Below are 24,207 nucleotides of genomic sequence, written 5' to 3' on the forward strand. Positions count from 1 at the left end.
TGTTTTTATTTAATATATAAGTGTTTACTACACTGAAAAATATATTCCTACATAATGCAGTAGATGAAGCAGATTTAAATAAACATAAATTCTTAAATTTAACGGTTTACAACGAAGGGTTCTGATTTTTACTGACAACAAAAAACTTGGATGTCTTCTGTTGTTGACAATTCCTTTTCGACATTTCTCTTTCACATTCAATTCCAGATTTCTCTCCTCGCTTTTTGTTTTAAATGTTAGTGCAAAAAAGGTTACAATGACTAATTTCTTTATTTAGATATCAAAGACTGGGTGGCGAGACTGCAAAGTTTGGTCTTTATCCGAAGTGTATCTTGGGCAATCTCAGTCTCTAATCCTATGTGTTTAGCGTTTGAGTGGGCTAGGAATAAAATTCTTTGGGTTCGGATTTTCAAAAGCGAGCTTGAACTCATTCCTAGAGGACAGTACCCCAAATCTGAAGAGTAGTGCTTTAACGTTCTCAGTCTCTCTGGTGAATTATCTTAGCCTAAGTCATTCAGCCATAAAAAATTAAATTTCTTTCTGAAGTTTTTGCTCCAATACTCCTTTTTTAAATAAAAGAGTTAGTAAAATATAATAATAGATGAAATGTGAGGACGAGTTATTGCAGTCCTGCTATCAAATTTAGTGAGTCAGATGCTATGCGCTAGAATTCGTCATGTAGGAAATCAGTTAGCGGACAGAAATGCATGCTACAGTACTGTCATCTAGTGAGTGTTCAGATCCAATTCAGTTCTTCCTAAGGAAGAGCATGAAAGGATAATGAAGTCATAATCCTAAGCCTACCAGTGCATAGAATAGTATCTCATCTTTCTTCGCTAAATTGATTACAATCATAAGGTTAAGTTTGAAGTAGTCATAAGATACAATTTTTCTGTTAAAATTGAAGCTAAATTTAATTTTTAAATAAATGGTTTTGAAAATCTGTATAACATATTGCTTTATTTCTATAACAGCTATTAAAAGTTATTAATTTACACTCATTCTCTTAAAAAGAAATAACATAAAATGGATGTTAATAAATGTAAGTGTAGATAATATAATAAATGTAAGAATAAATCAAATAAATTATCCCTTGACAATAAGTTTAAAGTGTTTACTAAAATAAAAAACCATGATAACTTTTTAAAAAACTACTTGCTTTTTTAGAAAAATTCAATTTAAAATTAAATAAAAAAGATTATAAAAATAAACAGTCATTCCTTCACTTTTAAAAATAAAGTTATTTCACGTAAGATAAAAGATATCGATTAATAAAAATAAATGTAATTATATATAAAAAAAGAATCAAATAACAATAGTTCTATAAAAGAAAATATTTGGCATTTTGATTACAAATCTATTAATTCTGATAAAATGACAACTAAAAATGAGACCAAATAACACAATTTAAACAAGAATCATTGAATGAATATATAAAGCAAGTAAAATGTAACAAAAGCAAAGTCATTATTTAACATTTAAGTTATATACATTGTAATGTAATAAAATATAGCAATAGACCTTATGTAATAAAATATAGCAATAGACATGTATAAAAATAAGCAATAGCATTATTGTGTCAAATTGAGTGACACAAAAACATCAAACTATTAATTATAAATGTTTACGAACAATAAAAACTAAGTTTTTTTAATAAGATGGTTCAAAATACATAACAATATTTTCCAAAGATAAATACCAATTTTTCAAAAACTTCAAAAGCAAATATTATCAAATATCCTACTTTCCATTATTACAGTTGATTATAAATTATTTATTTATTAAAAATAATATAAACTAATAATCATCCTATTAAAATAAGAGTATTTCAAAGAATAATATTTGCTACAGATTTCTTAATTATTTATTACTTTAATTTAGGGCAATTAATACTTCTTTAGCTCACATGCAAAATATAATGCCTACTACAATAAACATCAAATATAAAGGAATAATTAGTCTATAATCGATAATTTTTTCGTTTGTTAAATCTATAGAAATACAATGGAATTTTAAATAGACAATCAATCGACATAATATAATCTGTTACTGAATTGATCATTACTCTATGAGGCACAATTAAATTTGGAAATAAAACATTAAATATCACAGTAAATACAAAAAGAAAACATGTGATTTCTGATATTAAAGGTGATAATTTTAGAATCTTTCTTTTATCTTAAACCATTACCATATTGTATAAAGAGCTCAATTTGACTTGAGTAGAAATATTTTTTTTTAGGCGAAGGTAATTTCTAAACACATTAGCATTTAAAATTTTAAACTAATAATTTCTTTTTATGTTACATATAAAATGTAAGTTTTCAAATCTCGTATAAAAATAAGCAGAAACAATAAATTATAAGAGATCATTAAAATATAATTTAAATATAAACATAAAAGCATTAAAAAATTAATGTGATCAGTAAATTGTTTATTTTAAACTTAAACTGAAAAACACAAAATTTCAAATAAGCATTAAACAAAAACAAAACAAAATGTAACCAAATTATTTCAATAAAAGTGAATAAAAAATACACAACCAAAATAAAAGCCACTCTAAAAATATACAAAACAAAATTGTTAATCAGAGCATGCAAGTGGAATTCAGCATTTATTTATTCTCGAAAGAGCCCTCTTCACCTCAGATTATAAAAAATAAATGTCACCAAAGAATCATTCAATAGTAAACATCCTAAACAAAGAAAATAAAAGTTATCTATCCATTAAGGTAGGCACACAGAAGATACTTAAAGACCATTTTGACCAAATTGTAAGATAAAAAGATGAGTGTTGGGAGAGGCTGCATGTAGTTAGGATTATTAATGGAAAAAAAAGGAAAAAGATAGGCTAAACAAAACGAAATAAAATATTAACTATAAAATTAGATAAACCCTAATTTTTTAATTAATGTTTTAAGAAGACTGATAAATTCCAAAGTGATAATTGGAACCATGCATTACCTAGAAGTTGACAATTAATCTTTCTAGGGCAGTGTTTCCCAAATTTATGACTTTTGTTTACCCTTTCTAAATTTTTCATAATGCTGTGTACCACTAATGAAAAAATGAATGCATTTTTTAATATATAAAAATTGCACAAAAGTTAAAAATTACAACTGACTGTTGATATCACTAATTATTAACTGTTTATTTTGCAAAAAATAGCCAATAGAAGAATATGTAGTCGTAAATTTTCATGGCTAGCTTTATTTTTAAATAAAATATTTTGAAATTTTCGTTTGTTGCAAGATATTTTGCATTAGAACGCGTACCCCCGCTAAACTGCTCCCGTACCCCTGGGGGTACGCATACCACACTTTGGGAAACACTGTTCTAGGGCAACCCTTTAAACTAGGAAGCTATAACAATACGTATTTAATTTTTTAACCAATACAACTGAAGGTTTAATTAAGTTCTATATCACTATACAATTTAGCCAGAAATCTCCAAAGCATATAAATAAATGCTTAGAGATATATTCGATAAAGAATACATTAAGAAATGTTTAATAAAAAAAACCCTCTTAAAGTTAAAGAAAGGAATACAGGCACATTAAAAAAGTCTTTTTAAAAGCAAAACCAAATACATTTATTATATTTAAAAGCAAAAGTCATACAAAAATACCAAACTAAGTAAATAAATGCAATTATACTTGTAGTAAATAAATGCAATTATACTCTTAGTAAATAAATATTATTATATTTACCCCTAAATGATTATAACCAATTATTTATCCTTATAGTATTACTAGCTTATTATCAATGGAATTTACAATCTATTTTTAGTTATCATTATCCTATTATTTCCATGCATAGGTATTTTCAAACAAAGAATTAAGTCATAAAAATAGTTAAGAAAGAAATATAAGATACCTTTTTAATGAGAACGCTTTGCTCATTCTTCGTGATTCATCCATTGAACCAGGTTTTATCACAGCTCCATACATATGCATAGCCACATAAAGAACACAGAGGAGCATAGGGCCAAAGAGAGCTCCTTCAAAACCTAAGCAGAATACTCCGCCAGCTATTGCCAAGCCCGTTAAGTAGGGATGTCCACCTCTAAAGAATGAAATGTTTAGCATATTAAGTAAAATAGAGAATTAGAGCTTAAGTATTTAATTATCATAAGTTTCATTTTACCCTTTAATTTCACTATAAACAGCACTATCCACAAAAGATGTTGGTACAAGTTGAACAACAAGCATGACAACTGCTGTAATAATCTGACCATTGACAAGCCATAGCTCTAAAACAGCAGGAAGGCAAGCCCAATAGGCTCCAAGAAATGGAACAGCACCAAGAATAGCAGCAAGGACTAGAATGAGTAATGAATAAATTGTTACTGTACATATATTTTAAATATGGGAAAAACTATGACTCGTGGATCGATTATGGTCTGATGATCTGTGTTACAAATTAATATATATATATATAAAGTCGTTGCAGAGAGGAAGGATAAAAACAAGTCTTAAGCAGGGGAAGAGGGCAGAATATTTATTTAATGATTATTAGAGAGTGAACAATCATCCAAGTGACACAAAACAGAAGTGCTCCTCAATAGAATTGAGGGAAATTTTTTTAAAAAAATCCGTAAAATTTTTCATTTTAGGGAATAAGGGAAATCTTAATTATAAATGGTTCATGAAATAGGTCGAAAGAAAAAGTCTTCCTCACAATTCCATGAAAGGGAGAAATCAAAAATATTAATTAATGCATAACTTGAAGCCAACAATAGAGTAAAAGACAAGATGTTAATATTAAAGTGTGAGTAAGAGCGTTTAGTTTAGAATAATAAATATAGAAAAAGATTGAGATAAAGGAATAACATAAAAAAATTAGTTGAAGCTTTTTATGTTACATATATATATATATTTGAGACAGTTTGATAAACTTGATCTGTTTGCAAAAAAAATATATACATATATATTTATGCAAGATTAATATATATTATAATTTCTAATTACTTAAAGTTAACTTGAACACAAATTTTACTACCATTCAAACAAAATTGAATACTTTCACTGTGTTTTTCAATCTAAATTGAGAAGAAGTGAATCTGGAATAACAGCTTAAGTGAATTGAGGAACTATTTAACAATCACAACCAGTTATTTCTCACTGTTCCAAAAATATTTTTTCAATCTTTGACAAAAGCAAGCTTCCAAAATCAAATGTTTCACGCCCAAAAATATAGTGCTTTGTTGCGCTAGAATGAGTACTTTATATCAGGAACCCAAAGAAAAGTTTACTAAAAATCGACTGAATCGAAAAAGTGCCTAATCAGTACTTTTAGGGCTCACTTTGTGAGAACAAAACTATTTTTACAAAAATGAGAAATATTTAGAGAAAATTTACTAAGCAAAATATTAAACTTTAGCATTCACTGTATAATATTATGTTTAATATTATAAGTATTTAAAGTAGAAGCAACAACTAGGTAGAATACTAAAACTACTAATATTTTTATAAAATGAAACATTGAGAAAAAAAAGTTTTTACAGATTAAATTTTTTAAAGGGGATATTTTAATAAATTGGGATTTTTTGAAATAACAGGTATAAATTTTGTGAAAAGACCTTAACGGCCTCTATTTTTGCCTGAATGGCACCCTACAAATAGATGAATAATGAAATTTGTATAATTAGAGCATCACAATTTATACCACTTAAGAGACTTAATTAATTTTTAATTTGTCCTATTAATATTTAATTAAATTTATTCAGCTCATTAATATTTGTATTGTAATATTTTATAATATTTTTTTGAAGTTTCAAAATGTTCATACCAGTCTGCTCTCAAAGGACTTTACCAATAACATGTACAGTAGTTTATTAATGTTTTTAATGTATACACAGTTCGTTAAAAAATCCTAAAGTGCAAATGAGAAAGAAAAAATTAAATGTTTGAAACAAAATTACTGAAGAGATTTATTTTTTTTCTTTGTGTAACAGTAAAATTTTAAAGATAAAAAAAGTTCAGCTCAAAGACTATCATCATTAGGAAGGAATCCTATATAAAGGGGGCTCTAAAATTTATCTGGGAAGTAATTTTGATGAAAAAGTATAAGTTTATAATTGAAATTTGTAAGTTAAATTCATAAAGTATACTGTATTGGTTATGTATATAAGATTATATTGCATAAATGGCTTCTTGAGTTTTGAAGACCCATATAAACTCTTTTGTTGATATTTTAAATTCTCATTTACAGAAATGTGGATAAATTTTGTTGATACAGCTCTCAGTGTTTTCCTTCAAGACATGGGTGGTTATAAATCTGTCAATTTAAACCTTAAATTTTGTTGAAAAAGAAAAGACAAAGGGCCTTATAGTATTAGATCTTATGATTTAATTCTCTGTTGATAATTGATCTTATGATCAATTGGTATCAAATTCTGTTTGGTAAAATAAAACTGGAAATTACACAATCAAAGAATGACTTAACTATGTCCAAACTATTACTCAACAATCAAAACATGTTTTTTTGTGTGTAGCATTCTATATTTAAAACCCGAAATAGTTTATTGCCCCACTATTTTGATAATTTTGTTTGCAACATTTTATAGCACGAAGTGCTAAATTTAAACTTTTTTTCAATTTTGAGATTCTATTTACATGTACAATTCAATTGTGTTTAAAATTTACAAGCAACACGTAGCACAAGGATATTTCAGGTAAATGCATATGGTAAATACATGTTTATTTTTTGAAATTTTACATAAGCACAATAAAAATAGTGTTAACACTTACCAGATGGAATATAAACTATTTTGACATCAAACAAGGTATGGATGAACCATGTGTATAAACCATAAAATGCAGCCATTTTAAATGAAGCTGCAAAAACACCATTTATAGCTTCTTCTACAGCTCTTCCAAATTGTGCTCCACTTCCCACTGTTGGAAGTAAATTACTGCATGCTTCTACAGGTTTATATTGATTGCCACTAGCACAGAGTAAATAAAATAGTGAAGTAGAAAACACAACCTAAAAAAAGTAACTTTGTTACATTACACATAAATATTTTACCTATTGTAACTATTATCCAATAATAATTAATGTTATACCTATTGTAACTATAACATAATTAGCCAATAAAACTACTAAAGTCTTGATTTTACTGTCATTTGCATTTTTAGACATTTTATCTTTTTTATTACTTTTTTTTAAAACTTAATTATACTTTTTTTAAAAGTATTTTTTGTACATTATCACATAGATAAATCTAATTGAATTTAAAATAATAATGCACTTTTTAATATAATTCATATCTTTAAGAAAATTAAATTTAATTATACATTTCATATAATGTGATTTCAATTTTATGATAAAGTTTTCACTGGTTTCTATAATAACTGGTTCTATAACTCACTCACAAACCCTGCGGTACGGAAGAGGGGTGCAGGAGGGGGCATCTCTAGAAAATATACTCATATGAGACATAATATTACTCATAAGATATTTTCCCAATTTATTTTATAAATAATGCTAACCTTTAACTAAACTTAGAATATTATTATTGTAAGATAGTGAGTTATTTTCAGTTCAATGAGGTATGGGTACACAAAGTTTCAATTTAGTGAATTTCCATCAAAACTACGTTATGATATTTATTATCTTAAATTAAAATTATGATTATAAATACCGGAATATCTCTTCTCCATAGTGTTTCTGTTTCTTATAAAAATTTAAAATGTTTTATGGTAAGTTTAGGATAGGGCACTCACAAATATTACAGAGGGGGGGGGGCACATCTAAGTCCACCAATAGAATCAGCCTCTTATTGTCATCTAATTTCCAAGAAAAGCGTAATATACATATGATAACACTAATAAATTTTTTCAGTTACCAGACTCACAACGGTCAGATATTGGAATTAAAACAATTTGGTCAATAATTAAAATTTTTCAAGAGTGCGATAGAGCCTTTTAGTTGAATGGTCAAATCAGTCTAGAAGAAGTAAGAAAATACTCTCTCATTCCCAATGTTTAGCTGATATTTAGTTTGTGGAATTACATGCACGTGGAATTATATTTTAAATTCAGTTTATGTAATTAAAATCTTTAATTAACATATGATCGTATTAAATGGCAGATAATGTATAACAAATACTATTCTCTTTTTGGTTTAGTCATTGTCAGGACTTGTAAAAATAAAATCTAGTGAGGCTGACAAAAGCAAGGAAAATAATGAAATGAGAAAAGCATGCAACGACGATATTAAAAATGTTGCGTCTGAATTTAATTTTTGTTTTATTCTTTTTCTTAGAATGGATGAAGATTGGCATTTGTTTTGAAGAGATTGTAAATAGTTTTTGGATATACTTAATGTGGTTTAATAAATGAATTTTTTTTTAAAAATGTCTTTCTATTCCAATTTCCCCAAATCAAATTTAAATCATTGTTGATTCTGTTAATCTAGACACAGATTGTTTGCCTAGTTTCCTGCAAGTTATCTTCCCTCTGAGGCATCCAAAACTAGTTTTTTACATGAAAAGGTTAAATCGCATAGTAATACTTAATAGGATGTTTGATCTCCCAAGTTTAAAAAATGAAAGCTTACAAAAGAAAAAAAAAAGAAGAATTACACTCAATAAGTTTACATAATAGTTTATGTGTTAGTTAATAAGTTTAACAATAGCATTATTTAAAAAAAATATTAAAATAAATACTTACAAAGTTCAAAACAAAATTTAGAACAGCTGTTCCACCTCCAAACAAGAGAGAAATGATTGCCGTTATTGCACTAAATGCTAAGGTTATATTGCCTTTAAGTATCAGCCAGACTGATTCTAAAACCTAAAATAACATTTGTATTAAAAAATAATGATAAAAAATAGTCTGTAATTCTTGCTTATAACAAAGAATTTTAAACCTTTTGTTCAAAAGAATAACCAACATATTGGATGTCATAAATGTTTGAGGAAGAGAGGGGAGAAAACGTGATCAAAATCTATCAACTTATATAAGAATGTAGTCCAAATCATAAAAACTAGTTTATCTCTCAGATGAAACCAAAAATAATTAAAAAATTTTTTTATTATGTAAAATAAATAAGAACTAGAAAATTTTCCTTTTTGGGTTTCAAATTTTAAGGTAAGTTTTAATTTATTTAGTTTCAGTTTTGGGATTTGTTATATATATTTTTTCATACCTGAAATTTATTATTAAATATTGCATGTAATACTGTTTACATAAATCAGGGGTAATCTAACTGATTGATATCATGTAGCTAGGGGTTGATTGGATCTAAACAGTTAATTAATTTATTCATTACATATATTGAAAGTCAATGATCGAAAAAGTTTGATGGCTCTTGATATTAGCAATAATATCCTTATCCTGATATCCTAGTCCAACATTTTTTGGACAAGGAATCCAAAAGTACTAAGCAGAGAATCTGATAACAGAACATCTTCTAAATAAAACATTGGTTCTGAAATACAAAATTTTGATTTGAGATGATTAAATTTTATTAAAAGGTTTGCCACTTTTAGTGCACATGAAATATAATAAAAAAACTCATAACTTCATAGGTAGATTTCTATTGAATTTGATGTGACATAGATTTTATATTTCTCAACAAGCCATGGTTCCTAGAGGAATGCTTTATTGTTAAGTTAAATGCCCATCATTTTCATAAAATCAATAATAAAAAAATAATGACTATGTTTCAGCGATAACTATATCAACTGATAGATATAACAACTGATTATCCTAACATCTATACATTCTTCATTTGAAATTTTTTATATTAGTATTAATGTATTCAAACAAAAGGTATTTTTACAAAATATTTTAAGGAATGGTGCACATGAAAGTTTATATCATTATTTATGTTATACTTTATTTGAAAGTAACTCATAATTTATGCTCTGAAACTTAATTGCATCAAAAAAAAATATCCGCTTTTTGTTTTAAGAACATGAAACTTTATCAGTGTGTAATAATAAATTCTAATAAGTTAGACATATTTTTTTTAAAAAAAAGTTTTAATTGTGAAGATTGATTTTCCCTACTTAAAATGATTTAGTTATTTACATGCTCATAGTTCTGAAAAATCATTAAAAATATAAAAAGGATGAAAAACGTCTTAAAAATAAATTAGAAGAAAAATACAAATAATTAGCAGGCAGTTATCTAATTGGTGTCCGAAAATAAAAAACTTTTTCTATTGAAATTTATTTTATTTAGGACAAAACTTGTAAAAATGTTAAAACACAATTAAGTTCTAGATTGATACCAATAAATATATAGTTTGGCAATTAAATATTTAATTAAAAGATACAAAATTTAAAAAAAGCAAACTTACTGAAAGGAAGGTACCAATATTTTCTTTAACAAAATTAACGATCAAGTCCATATTCAGAGTTTTGAAACCATCAACCAAAGAATCGAAAGACGCCACATGTTCAAAGTTTGGCGAAGTACTGTTTTCATTTCTAGAATGCCATAACTCATAAACTTTATCAAATATTTCTAAAATTTGTTTCTCTAATTCTGCAGCACGTTCTTCATTTTTGTCATCAATAATGCGACGTACCTAAAATGATTGAACACTCTGTAGGAATATTTGACGTTAAAAGATTAAATGTGTAGAATTATCAGAGACAGTTAAACATAAAACAATAGTACTTCTATGACCTGAACCATTTTAACATTATTTTTCAAGATAAAGAAAAACAAAATCCTGATTCACAATAAAATTAATAAAGGACATTTCATAAGTAGAGGTACAACCACAGTGAAATATTTATAGTTTCTTCTCTAATGTTTGAGCATGCAAAAATGCAAATTTTTTTTTCAAAGCACAACAAAAAAGCAAAACATCCCAACCTAAGGTACACAAGCTTTCGCCACAATAGTAAGCTTAACTAGATGTTGATGATTTGTTTATGTTATCGAAATAAAAATTGCAGAATAATTTTATGCATTTATAAAACAGGTTCTGTATAATCTTAACTCAAACAATCCAATAATTATATGGAACAAAAAACTCTTAACTTTAGAATTAAATAAATGCATGACAAAGACAGTAAAATATTAATTGTAGTGTTTCTACTGTACAAATACACAACATAAATTAACCTTCTTTTCAGTGTTGCTAGATTTCTTCTCATGGACTAAGGTGTAAAGAAACTGAATAATAAGTTGTAATGTTGTCACAATTGAAGGTCTATTAAGCATTATTCAATAATGGGTACAACCTGCTAAACAGAAAAAGACAAGATGAATAGAAACTGCAATTTCATATGAAATTGCAAAGCATCTTTGTTGGGTGAAAATAAATTTTTTACTGACATCAGCAACCAAACAAAAGCAGATTTCGGCATGAAGTATATAGTTTAAAAATATCCCACTAAAAGAACAACAAATTTATGACACAATAAAAGAGCATGTAGTACAATGCTAGGAAGAGAATTATGTGCAAATGAAAATCACAAAAATTGCACAAAAAGGTTGCCAACATTGCAATTTTATAGACTACAACCACTTTGAACAATTCTTATTCCTTATCAGAATTATAATGCCCCAACAAAAAGTTCAGCTGCAAACTTGTTAAAAAAAACTTTTTAGAAGATATTTTCAAACCTATTGTAGTCTAAAATGTCAGCAGTAAAAAAAAAAAATCTGCAAGAATTTTCGTCAAACTACAAATTAAGTATAGTTTGCAACTTTGAGACCCGTTGCAATTTTCCTTTTCCTTAAAGCATTATGACACAAAAATTTGTATCTCTATTTATGAAATGCAAATAAATTTTGATATTTGTTTTTGAAATTAATAACATAATTTAATAGTTTGCACATTTTTTTGGATAATTAATTAAACAACTATTCATTTATAACGAAAATATGAATTAAGAGTTACATTTAATTTTTATAATGCAAAAATGTTTACAAAAAATTATCGTAACCGGAAATGTTAACTTTTTAAGTGAAGTAAAATGTGAATCAAATTGATTGTAAGAATTTATAAATAACTTGTAATTCTACATTATAAGGAAAGTAAGAAAAACTGCTTTGAATAAACAAAAAACTCGCAAAACTTGTTCAATAAACAAAAACTGGTATACTCTTTGGTTACACGTCCTAAAAAAAGCAGTATAATCACTGGAATAGGCAATTAAAAGTCTACTTAAATGGAAACACACACACATGTAAAAGAAATCCATATTTTATATTACATAATTAAATAGAAATTATACTATAGTAAAAATTTGTTTTCAACTGTCTTTTTGTGATTTTTCTTTTCAGAATTTTAATGACATAAAAATTTAGTATTGAATTTGCTTGAAAATTAATATAAATATTTTTCTGATAAAAAAGTTTTATTTTATATGAAAAGAAATGGTGATAAATTTGAAGTTATAGTAAATAAATTATAGCTTTAGAGTTTTGTATATCCTGCTAAAAACAAAAAAAAAGTTTTTATTATAATAAATTTTTCACTAATTATAGTAAGTAAAGACTCCTCCACTTCAAAACTATGGAAAAAGGAAAGAGAATTGCTTAAGAATCAATTGACTTCATTCATTATAGAACAATTATTTTATAATTTGAAATGAATCATAAAAGGAAAAATTTATATTTCTAATATGCTTGACACATATTTGAAAGTATTACTTTTTTACACCTTTACAATTAGAAGGAAATAAATGAAAATTAATTTTTCTTATAAAGGCAAATGTTTTTTAAATGGAATTTTACCTTAGTTATCGATTAGACACCAAAATTGGCTGAACATCTAATGTCATTGTTTTAATGAGACGTTTCTTAGACACAAAAACAACAAGTTAGTGGTACTCAGTATCTCCAACATATTTCTATTGCACACATTCAGTTTTTGTTTAATTACGGTTTGTAAAATTCTTTTATGGTATGCATATTTGCAATTTTAGAACAAAAGTGGAAAATTGGAATACAAAAAATTAAAATGGTTTTGCACGGTTTTTTAACTACTCAACTTTGAAAAAAAATTCCCATGCTATATGAAGGTGAATGTTTTAAATACATTGTTGATGAAGTAAAAACAGATAGATAATCTACAAAAATCATGAATATTAAATAAATCAAACTTGTGCCTGGATTTAATTTATATTTAAATTTTGCTATGAAGTTATTATTATTATATTCAATCAATTTGAATCACTTTTACTTTCACACTAGCAGAAAAAAAACTTTTAAAAATAATTTTATATTGTAAACAATAAACAAAAATGTTTTAATTGATATTACACTAGAGACGAAAAGTGGACCTTTCCCTCGACTGGTTGGCTGCCTTTTTTTCCTTTTCTTACCTTAATTAAAGAAAATACCCCAGTGAAAACTCAGTCAATAAAAAAAAAAAAAAAACTACAACAAAATATAAGCAAGCAATATAATAAAAAGGGATTTCAATAAGAAAAATGCATGCAATTAATTTTAAATAAATATCTAAAAATAAAATAAACAAATAAATGATTATTTGTGAAGTAAAATTTTTTAAAACCTAAAATTATTAAATAAATCTAGTTATATACATGCATAACTAGATCCATCCAATAAATTCATACATTTATTTAGAACGTAATAGCTCAAACAATGATTAAAAATTAAAAAAACTGCAGTTTTACAAAGCAAACATTCTGAACTTTGAAAAAGAATTTTCAAAAGAGTTTATGGGAAGAATTATATTAGTTGAGCTACATGCTTATAGAAATTTAAGAATTTTCAAAATAAAATGTTTCCAAAAATCCAGCTACTAAACTAATGCAGTTCGAGAACAATAAAAAAATATTAAGTATAAGATACAAGCTTCAAAAATTTATTTTAAGTAGCAAAAACAGAACTATGCAAAATCAATTCATGCAGATTGCAATAAAGTTTCAAATATAAAACCCCACTCAATGAAATTTAACTGTTTTTGTAAAATATAATTTTCATGCTTACTAAAAATGTACTACTTAGCTTAAACCATGTAATCAATTCTGAAATTTGAGATTACTTTTATTTTCCTTCCTTTGTTAAAGTTTAAGACATTTATTTAATTTTTTCCTTCGCATACCAGTAAAACTTGTTTACTTTGAAGACTTTTTGGAATTGATTAACTTTTTCTAAACCTTAAACTAAAAATTTAACTTAATTTTATAACAGAATAAGTAGAAGAAAAAAATATAAAAATATTTTCTAAACTAACTTTAACTCGTTAAGCACAACAACAAATTAATGAAATTTCACAAGAAATGAAAGACTAGAAAAAAAGTCCATTTATTGCATTAGCAATTATACTAAGAGTTTGGTTAAGCCCAAAATTAGTAATCTTCACCACAACAAAGAAGAACAATTACAAGAGAAAAATACATAATCTTCACAGAATATACAGTCAAATTGCGATAACTTGAGCTCGATAGAATGGACAACCTATCTAAAGTTCAAATTTTCATATTAAAATTTTGGCAGCAGGTTCCTAAATTAATTTTATTTAAGGATATTTTCACTTTCATTTAATATCAGAGACAAAGTATTCAGAGAAGTTTTCTTCTGTAATGCTGTATTGTTCTTTTTTATAATAAGATTTATAGCCATATTATTAACAAGAATAATTTTAACTTCTAAGTGAAGACTTTTTAACTTTTGTCTAGACAACTTTAGAGATAAATATTTTTTTCTCCACAAACTCTAGAATGAGTGAAAATGAATGTTTGAAATAAATGGTACAATTTGAATGTACATGTCCTTAAATAGCACTACTGTGTACTCATTGATATTAAATATGTAAGCAATAGGGACTAATTGAGTCAATAGTGTCGTGCATAACAAGACAAGAGGCAAGAAATAGTTACCTCCTTGGCTGTGATTAATTGCGTTTTTTGAAAAAACTTGAGTTAAAGGGAGCAAAAATTGAGTTATCAAAAATAATTAACCTGAAGTTAAAGATAAAAGTGAAGGGAATCTCATAAAAATTCAAGTTATAGCAATTTAACAGTAAAATATTTAAACTAACTTTATGTGCACACTAATATGTTCAAGTCAAATCAAAAAGCAAAAAATAAAACAAATCTAAAACACAGGGTCATTAAAAAATAATGCCAGAATTTTGCAACCTTTTTAAAAATTAATTTAAAAAAGTATGGAAAGAATATAAAATTTTTTCTGTCCATTAGAATTACAGTGAAATAATTACTAATAACAGCTGCCTAAAAAACAAATCATAGCAACAATTGAAACTGTAACTCTCGAAAAGATAAAAATGATGTGAATGAAGATTGATTATGGTCTTGATGTCTGTAGAGTGACAAAGGATGCAAACATCAAAATGGGCATATAATTTTGCATTTTTTTAAAACATTCTCAACAATCTAAATACAGACATGATTATTAATAGACATAATACATTCCACGCTCTATATAACTAGCCTCATAGTCAGAGAGAAAATGGACGTCATAATGAGAGGTTATTATATCATGAGAGCAGAAAATACCATAAAATATTAACTCATAACTAAAGACAATATTTGACGAATTTTAATAAAGCAATGCTTCACTTTAATAACTAACAGTTGTAATAATATAACTTTTTTTTCTATATCAATAAATACGTAAAAGTGCCTTCTAGTATAACACTTCATAAGTGAAAAATGCATTAGAAATGTTATGCTGGTTAATTAAAAATAAAATTTTTCATAAATAACATACATCAAGACCATAGTGCAAAGACCACGTTTCAATTTGAAAATAAACTGCACTTCACAAAAAGAATAAATATTATTTTTAAATAAGAAAAGTATAATTGATAAATTTATTATATTCTCTGAAATAATTTACAAATATTATGAATGATTATCATAAAATTTGATATCTTAGGACTTAGGATAAGAGTTTTGTGGTAATTTCCTTTCTTTATCCAAAGGGAATTCTAGGAGCTTTACATCTATTGTGTGGTAATATCAAAGGAAATACAGTCAAACCCCGCTACAGTGAACCTTCAAGGGACCGAAATTTCGGTTCACTATAACCGGGAGTTCACTATATCCGTTTCTCAGACAATTTAACTAATGGTTCCAACTCCTCCTTTTATTACACATTATTTAAATAAACAACTGAAAAATAATATGTAGTAACAAAAATATGTTAACTTTTATTTTTATTACAAATATTGGCTTGATTACATCCATTTTCAATTTTCCTGTTTATGTCCATTTTATCTTCAATGAAGAACGTTTTACATTTACTGCTGACCATGGTTTAATTTGTGACACCTATTTGGAGGATTCTTTAACGGAACTGAGAGTAAAAAGGAGTTGAAATTAGGGCCTTATCATCACAGATTAGTGTCCACCCCTTTGACCATTAATGAATAACTAGACATTCCAACGCACTCTCTCTGACAGGAAATAAAACACTGGTCCTTACAGGTGCAACATCTGCTGGTGTTGGCCTTTGCTTAGGGATGGGAGAGTGAGATGAAAGAAGCAAACAAGACAAAATGCTTATTGCTATATTCCATGCTATATATGGATTTAAAAATTGGTATACGAATTTAGTTTGAAGTAGAAATTTCAAAATTATAATAAAAAAATGAAGAGAAAAAATTAGTCGGAAGGAAGAAAAAAATTCCCAATATCCAATTTCCTCTCTCTTTTTGGTTCACTACATCCAGAAAAAATAACATTATACGTGTATATCTGCACAGGAGCAAACTTTTTGTTCACTATAAATCGTGTTCAATATACTGTATACACTTTGACTGTAGTTTAAAATTTTTTTGAAACTTATTCTAAATCAAGTGACTAAACTTCAGTTGCCATAGTGGAATGAACCTTTCAGTGTGAACGTTTTAAAGGATATCAAAATAACATTCTGTTGATAGAATAGCAAATGAGACTTTATGAGACCTTTCCATCATAATGACTTTATGCAATGATAATTATGATGGAAAGGGCTAAGAGGCTAGGCTAAGGAGGTAGACTGAACACTGTTGTAATTTTGGCATTTTTTTAAATGATGAAACTGCAATTAAAATACATTTGAATCTGTTCTGATGATAGCAATTCAATAATTAAATATTTCTTTTTTATTATTACTCACAGTAGCTGAAATCCAGCCTCGACCATAAAGAAAGGCATCATCTAAGACGGCATCAACAGTTCCTTGAACATCTCTTAAGCTTTCAGGCACAAGTTGTTGTATATCAGTATTGTGAACAGTTCGATTTATCAAGCTACTAGTAACAGTAACAAGATGCATACTTTCACCATAGATCTAAAAAGAAAACTAATTAATTGTTGAAATTGTAAATATGTGCAAGAAAATAGCATTAGTTTTGTAGGGCTTTTACATTAGTATAGTTCAGCCTGATATCTCAGACTAAGACAAAACAATTTGAAACATCAAAAATTTGAATTATCAACAATATCTTGTTAACAGAAAAAAAAAATTCTTTTTAGACTTTTTTTTTTGTAGAAAAGGATTATCATCAAGAAATATTGAAAATTGAAATTATCAAAAAAGATTACTGACCAAAAATCGAATAAAGAAAATAATATCATATATAATAAAAAAAAACTTATTTACATACTTTTAAAAAAGTTATCCACATTATAATAAATACAATGCAAAAAATATTACTTAAAAAATATTTAATAGTTGTTTGCTTAAAGCATGAGTACAATAATTTATCAATGACACAGTCTAATTCAACAAAAGTGTTAAATGTGTCTTCTCACACACTCGGATGGCTTTCAACATATTTTCTTTATTCATCATAAATAGGGGAGTTTAAACGAAGTTTTATATTCATTGTATTGACTATAATCTATGAAACCCATGATTTAGCACTTTATTTTTGAATAGTTCTTTTATTTTTTGAAAATTTGTTTTCAGGAATTTCATTTTAATTTCAGAAATTGCTTCATCTATATCAAAAAAAGGGGGGGGGAAGAGAAAAAAAATCATCAAAACAATGCATTTTTAAACAATGAATGTATAAAAACTTGATGAGAATTTTTTTTCCCTTCAAAATTTTTCTACTTCTTGGTTTTGCTAAAAAACTTGCATACAAAAGTACTATTGAATGCAAAGTACTACAGAATCTTAGATAACTATAATGAATACAAAACAGATTGCACAGTAAAATAAATAAAAATAGAAGTATAATGAATTGAAATCGAACCATGACAAATTAAAATTTCTTAGCAATGGTGCCAACTAATTGCATGACTAAGCTTGGTGCCAATATATAACTGATTATAATATATATTATGGTTTAAATAGAGCATATTTTGTCGATACTTAATAGTAAATATTTTCTTACTATTTTAGACATAATATATTATATGGTTAAGATGTAGATTTACAAATGATGATTTTTCCCACAACAAAGCAAAAAAGAATTATTCAATAAGTAAATCAGCACGTCTTTTCAATTAGGTACTGATAAAATAGGCTTAATGTCAGATGCAAATTTTTTTTCCTCTGAAAATTAAGTTCTGAAAGCATGCCACGAGTACTGAAGGTGAAAAAAAACTTTTATGTTTCTCATATGATTTGTATGACAGTAACAAAACTAAGTGATTTTAAGTAAAATTTACTGTTTATATGCATTCAACACATAATAGATGCTTGAAAAACACATGAATAAATGCTTGAATTACAATTCATATAAATAATAAATTTTTGAAAAGTATTTCATTATGACTAAATGATGCTTATTCAAAAAGTTAAAAAACATTTTTATAGCCTTTAAAAATGTAATCATTGCTTACATAACTTAATAATATAAGAATTTTCAGCAAGTTAAAAGAAGCAATTTTTAAGTGTTTAGAAACAATCTCCATTTAAGCAAAACTAATAAACAAAATTGAAAGACTATACATTTCACAAATATGCTTTAAAGTTTTAAAAAATTTTTCTGAACAAGATAATGAACAGAAAGTATTTGTCATAGCATTCCATATGAAAATGAACTTACTTGTACACAAAGAAATATTGTTCCTATAACAGCAAAAAAGAATACCAGGAATATGGCCATCATGCTTGTAAATGTATCAATTGATCCTTCAAGAAGAATCAAAAACTAAAATGTGAAATAGTAAATCAGTAAAAAATAATTTAACTTAAATAAATATTGTTAACATTTCACGATATAAATTTTTTGGCATCCTGATCACATATCATGGCAGGCTTTTTATGATTTAATTAAATAAATTAATTACACAAGTTGTATCTTTTTTTTTTTTTAAAAAAAAGAAATAGTTTGAATGAAGTGTCAGAAATGTATCTAAACAAATAAAAATATATCATTACAAATGAGCCAACCTTTTATGATAATTTTTTTTTCTGCCATGATAAGTTTCTCTATTAAAAATTAAAATAGGCTTTTAAAAGTTCATATACAGGTTGAAAATACATTTAAATTATCACTCTGGCTATCGTAATGATAAGGCCAGAAAGAAAATGCTTTGTCATTCCATACTATAAAAATGAGAGTTCTAGGAAGTGCACAAATGGTTTTGTTCTTATACTAGGTGTCCTAAAAATGATCAACGATTAGCAAAATCGATTAAAGAAAAACTAATCTATAAGGGAAGAGAAATGTAAGTTTTGCTGCATTCTACTTGAGTAACTAGGATTTCCACACCAAATTTTTCAATTAGCTACAAAATTCATCAACAGATGCAGCTGTTAAAAAAACTACAAAACAAAGTTTGCAAAACAAATCGCTATTTGCAGTAATATCTTAGTGTAGTCTGAAGATAAAATTAACAGAAACTTAATTAAACTAAAAATAGATCCCAAAACAAAAATGAAGCGTGCACATAAAAGAGAAAGAAAATAAACCTTTTTATCTCCAAGAATTAACAGTCTCCACAGTCCGCGTAAAGGAGCAGGGATTAAAGCATCTTTTCTTTGCTCAAATGTAGAACAACAATTTGCATAGACATTTCTAAATTTTTCTTTCAGAAAACTCATCAGTCCAAATTTTATAGCTAATGAAAAAAATAATAAAAAATTAAAAAATATATACATGCAAATAAAGCACACAGTAGCAAAACAGAATAAACACCATTAATGCATATGCTTATATAATATGCTAAATAATTTTTGAGTATAAGCTTAAAATTTAAGAAACTTTTTTAAGCTCAATTTAGAAAATAGATTTATGAGGATCTGCAAAAAAATAATAATTTTACCTCTAAGACAATGAGTTAAAAATAAACAACTCACATGTATATCTTGGCAATGATGATGGTACTTTTTTTACAGATATAGTATTTGAAATTTTTCAATAGCAAGCTTAGTTGATAAAGAAAGACATGATTTCACATAATATAGATAATTGAAAAGCTTTCTCAAATATCTTTAATTATTTAAATTTTAATTTATAGCATAAGATAAACTCAAACTTGAAAGTTCTTTTTAAGATACGATTTTAACTAGCAATATCAACAAAAAATGAATATAAATCTTCACTATTTAGGAAAAAGAAATTAAGCAAGTTTTTGATCATAATGCTTTTTATAGAGAAATCGATAATTTTAAATGTACAAATTTAAGTTTGAAAATAATTTTTTTCTTTCTAAATACAAAGCTTATTTTAAAAGCAGAATAGTTTAACAAGTCGGAACTGAATCCTAATTTAGAAAAAAAAAAAAAACTGCTTCAGTCTAAGGACAGAGAGATTTCTGGTTGTGGCACTTTTGCACTAGATTAAGTAACCAGACATACTCCGTTTGGAAAGCTGTATCATTCGCAGTCCCTCATTCTTTGTAAACTATTAAGAATGAGGATATCAATAAATTACTAGACCAGAACGTATCAGTCAATCACTAGAATGAGTTGCATTTCAAAAACTATTTCATCCAATATGTTATGGCTTAGCTCTATTTGTTCAAACAGCAAAGTAATATTAACAAATATGAGATAATGATATTTATATAGAAACCTGCATGTTTGATTCCCATATAAATACAAGGTATTAACATGAGGTAGCAGAGAGACATATGACGATATAGTTGAATGACAAAACACATCCACAAGAGTCCATAAATGTAAAAATTGCTCATTTTTTCTTCAGATGGAATTTCATCCATAAAAGTTGATGGCAAAGAAGTTGGTCTTTTACTTTCGGGAGTAGAGGAATCAACTTGAACCTTTTGACTTGGAGTTGAATTATCGATTTCCTCTGCTTGGGTACCACGTACAATTGATGATGATAGCTAAAATAGAATAAACGTCTATACAGAAATGATTAATTGAAAAAATAAAATTCTTTAAATAAGTAATAATATTTACTTGGAAATAATAAAACTTACTAGGAAATAACGATTATTAATAAAAAAACTATTTGAAGTTAGTGCAACACTTATTAAAAAAGTATAAACATTCAACTAAATAATAAAATTTCACACAAATCTTGAAACCAAAGAAATGGTTGAGTTGTTGAGAAATAAAATTTTTTAATTTTAAATTCATTAATTTATTATTTAAAAAAATCATAAATGAGAAATTCTTTGGTAAGCAAAATTTAACATCAAAATAAATCTAGAGGTAAAAAATTTAATGTCAAACATTACTTATATACAGTGGAACTATAATATAAATAAATACAGTGGATATAATATAATATAAATAAATACAGTGGAACTGCTTTCTATCACATGAAGCCCCTTTCAAAATTTTTTTCCCAATGCCCACCTGGGTTGATATTTCATCAATTCAGGTGTATTAGGGCAGATTCGTTGGCTACTCTTTCAGGGGTTTCATATTAGTTATCTTTCAGCGGCCTTCTTAACAGCGGGCGTATGTTGCTCAAACAGTAAGGACAGATAATAGAGAGAATGAAAGAACATCCATGCCTTGTCCGGGATTCAAACACAGAACCTTTCTGATGCTAGGCCAGTTCTCTGAATCCTACACAGTCCGGTCGGCACTCCTTCTGCAAACAGAAGGCATGTTAAAGATAGTGAGAATTACAGTCAGTTAATTCTCACTATCTTCATCCTACTTTCTATATTGGCCATAAGAATGTTGGCCTAGGTCTGTCAGCTAAAGTAAAAAGCCGAGCAACAAAGAGCTAAGTGGCTTTAATAAAAAAAAAATTCTTTGCACATCTGTTGATATTGATTTTTGGAAAATGTTGCATAAAATCAAAAATATAAACATCATAAAAATAAAACAGTTAAGTAAAGAAAATATTTTGCTTGATATCAAATTTACATTTCAAATAAATTAAATTTTTTTAAATGCAATTTAAAAGGAAGTGATTTTTTCTTAGATTATTAAATAAAATATAATAAGTTGTAATTTTACTTCAGGTGACTGCTCTTCAGTTCCACGTATCCATGCTATGCCTGATTTAATTGCCTGCATAGGAGTACGAGGATTAGACTCTAACATGCCAGTGGAATCTTCAGAATATCCTAAATTGTTTTTTAAAAAAAGGAACATATTCAAAATAAATTTATGAGTCAATGATCTAAAAAAATTAAAACTTTTTAATGTCCAAAGATTAAGTCATTGTATTTAATTTCAATCATTTATTAATGGCTATATGTGATATAATTAAAACAGAAAGTTCTAATTTTTACTAGAACAATTGGATTGTTACCACCAAAACTGGCAATTTTAAAATGTAATTAATAATAATAAATAATGAAATATTATAAAAGAAGACTTATTTTAGCCAGCAAGGCATTTGCTTAAAGTGGCACATTTTCATAACTCTAGAGAATCTCATAACAATAACATCAAAAATAAAATAAAATAATAATGATAAAAATTTATTTTTCGTAGTGAAAATTGAAATTTTTTTAAAAGTCTAGTATCTATATATGACTTTTGAAAGCAGTGGTATCTACATTTCTTTCTTAGAAATTAAAATCATAGAATTAGAAAATGAGAAGTAGTAAAACATATTTACATGATTACTTATGCAAGATTATTAACTCAAAATTTCTTCTTTCTAAAGACTCCAAGTACAAAAATTCCAAAATATAAATTGAAAAAAAAATTACATAATAATTGAAAAATAAATATATAAAAGTAATAATAAGGAAAATCGAAAAAAAAAAAAATGTAAATTGTTCACCTTTAACTGAAAATAATAATAATAATAATAACTGAAAATAGTAAGTTTCTGTTTAAGCTACAATATTTTTTCCTCAATTCCTTGAGATCCAAAACCAAGTCTGATTCCAGACCACATTTCGTTGCAGAAAGTCTAATGTCGAGTGTGGGTTAAGAAAGTTTTAATTTTTTAAAAATTACTTTTATTGCTAAATGGGCATCTCTTAACAGTTCAATTAAAAGCTAGTTATTTAAAATTTCATTTTAATTTCTAATATATACAACACAAAAATTAAGTGGAAACTTGATTAAATTGCAGTGAACATTGACACAATTAAAAAATTATTTTGGACCAGACTAGTGGGAAAAGGGAAAACTAACTAGAACTGCAAAACGACTAAAACCAAGAAGTAAATTCTATGAACCAATTTTCATGTTTCAATAAAGTAAAATACTTAATGTAGATTTATTTAGAGCGTGAATGCAAACTTTATATGAGAAAAAGTTCTTAATAAATTTTTACAAAATACAAAAAAAAAAAAAAAGAGAATAAATATTAAAATGTAAAAATTTTAGTTAATACATTATTTAAAATATCAAATAGATTTAAAAAAATCCTTCTTTTTCATCAAATATTTTTTAAAATTATTTATTGAATAGATTCAAATGAAAAAGTAGGTAATAGATTTTGCAAAGCAGCAATATACAGAGTTAAAAAATTTACCTGTTTCTGAATATCTCGATTTTATGTCAGCCATAAGTCCAATTAACATCAAAGCAAAAAATATAAGTAGAATTGTCAGACGTAAAGAGCCAGCAACATTAACTAAATGGCAAATAAAAATGGTCCAAATGACAGGAGAGAAAAAAATTAAGTAAGGCTTTGTAGATGGTGTCCACCAAACAGACAAAATTATTACATATCCAATCAAAACAGACCACACCTGCAACAAAAAAGAATTACAACTTAATAAACATAAATGCAAAAATTTTAAATTCGTAACTTTAATATGCACTGTATGATATTTCTCTTCTTTCATAATCATTGTCAAAACATTTGACTAAAAAAGTGATGATATGAAACATGTGTGAGAAAGTGAGGGACTTAATTTTGAGGACCCATTTCTCTATTATAGATTAGTACTGAGGATGGTGAATTTG

The 24,207-nt window shown here is 26.4% G+C and overlaps 1 protein-coding gene across 6 annotated transcripts in view; it reads right to left on the minus strand.

Moving 5' to 3' along the window:
- The window catches only part of LOC107447574 (transmembrane protein 245), a 41,640-nt gene that overhangs the window by 13,433 nt on the left and 4,000 nt on the right, over positions 1 to 24,207 (minus strand). For 2 of the 6 annotated variants that reach the window (XM_016062508.4, XM_043041724.3), the window contains exons 2-13: positions 23,771 to 23,990; positions 22,291 to 22,400; positions 20,924 to 21,197; positions 19,819 to 19,967; positions 18,950 to 19,054; positions 17,068 to 17,241; positions 13,239 to 13,298; positions 10,313 to 10,543; positions 8,677 to 8,799; positions 6,751 to 6,988; positions 4,145 to 4,319; positions 3,875 to 4,063 (exon numbers count right to left, since the gene is read on the minus strand). In XM_016062508.4, the coding sequence (XP_015917994.2) occupies positions 3,875 to 4,063; positions 4,145 to 4,319; positions 6,751 to 6,988; positions 8,677 to 8,799; positions 10,313 to 10,543; positions 13,239 to 13,298; positions 17,068 to 17,241; positions 18,950 to 19,054; positions 19,819 to 19,967; positions 20,924 to 21,197; positions 22,291 to 22,400; positions 23,771 to 23,990 (2,048 nt within the window). Of the gene's footprint in view, positions 1 to 941; positions 2,696 to 3,874; positions 4,064 to 4,144; positions 4,320 to 6,750; positions 6,989 to 8,676; positions 8,800 to 10,312; positions 10,544 to 13,238; positions 13,299 to 17,067; positions 17,242 to 18,949; positions 19,055 to 19,818; positions 19,968 to 20,923; positions 21,198 to 22,290; positions 22,401 to 23,770; positions 23,991 to 24,207 lie in introns of those variants that run through there. The other 4 variants (XM_071178738.2, XM_071178732.2, XM_016062507.5 and 1 more) reach the window with 3 other exon arrangements.

The sequence above is a fragment of the Parasteatoda tepidariorum genome, chromosome 3 (assembly GCF_982258835.1).
Source record: "Parasteatoda tepidariorum strain Cologne lab strain chromosome 3, Ptep-v5.0, whole genome shotgun sequence".
NCBI classification, from domain to species: Eukaryota; Metazoa; Arthropoda; class Arachnida; order Araneae; family Theridiidae; genus Parasteatoda; species Parasteatoda tepidariorum.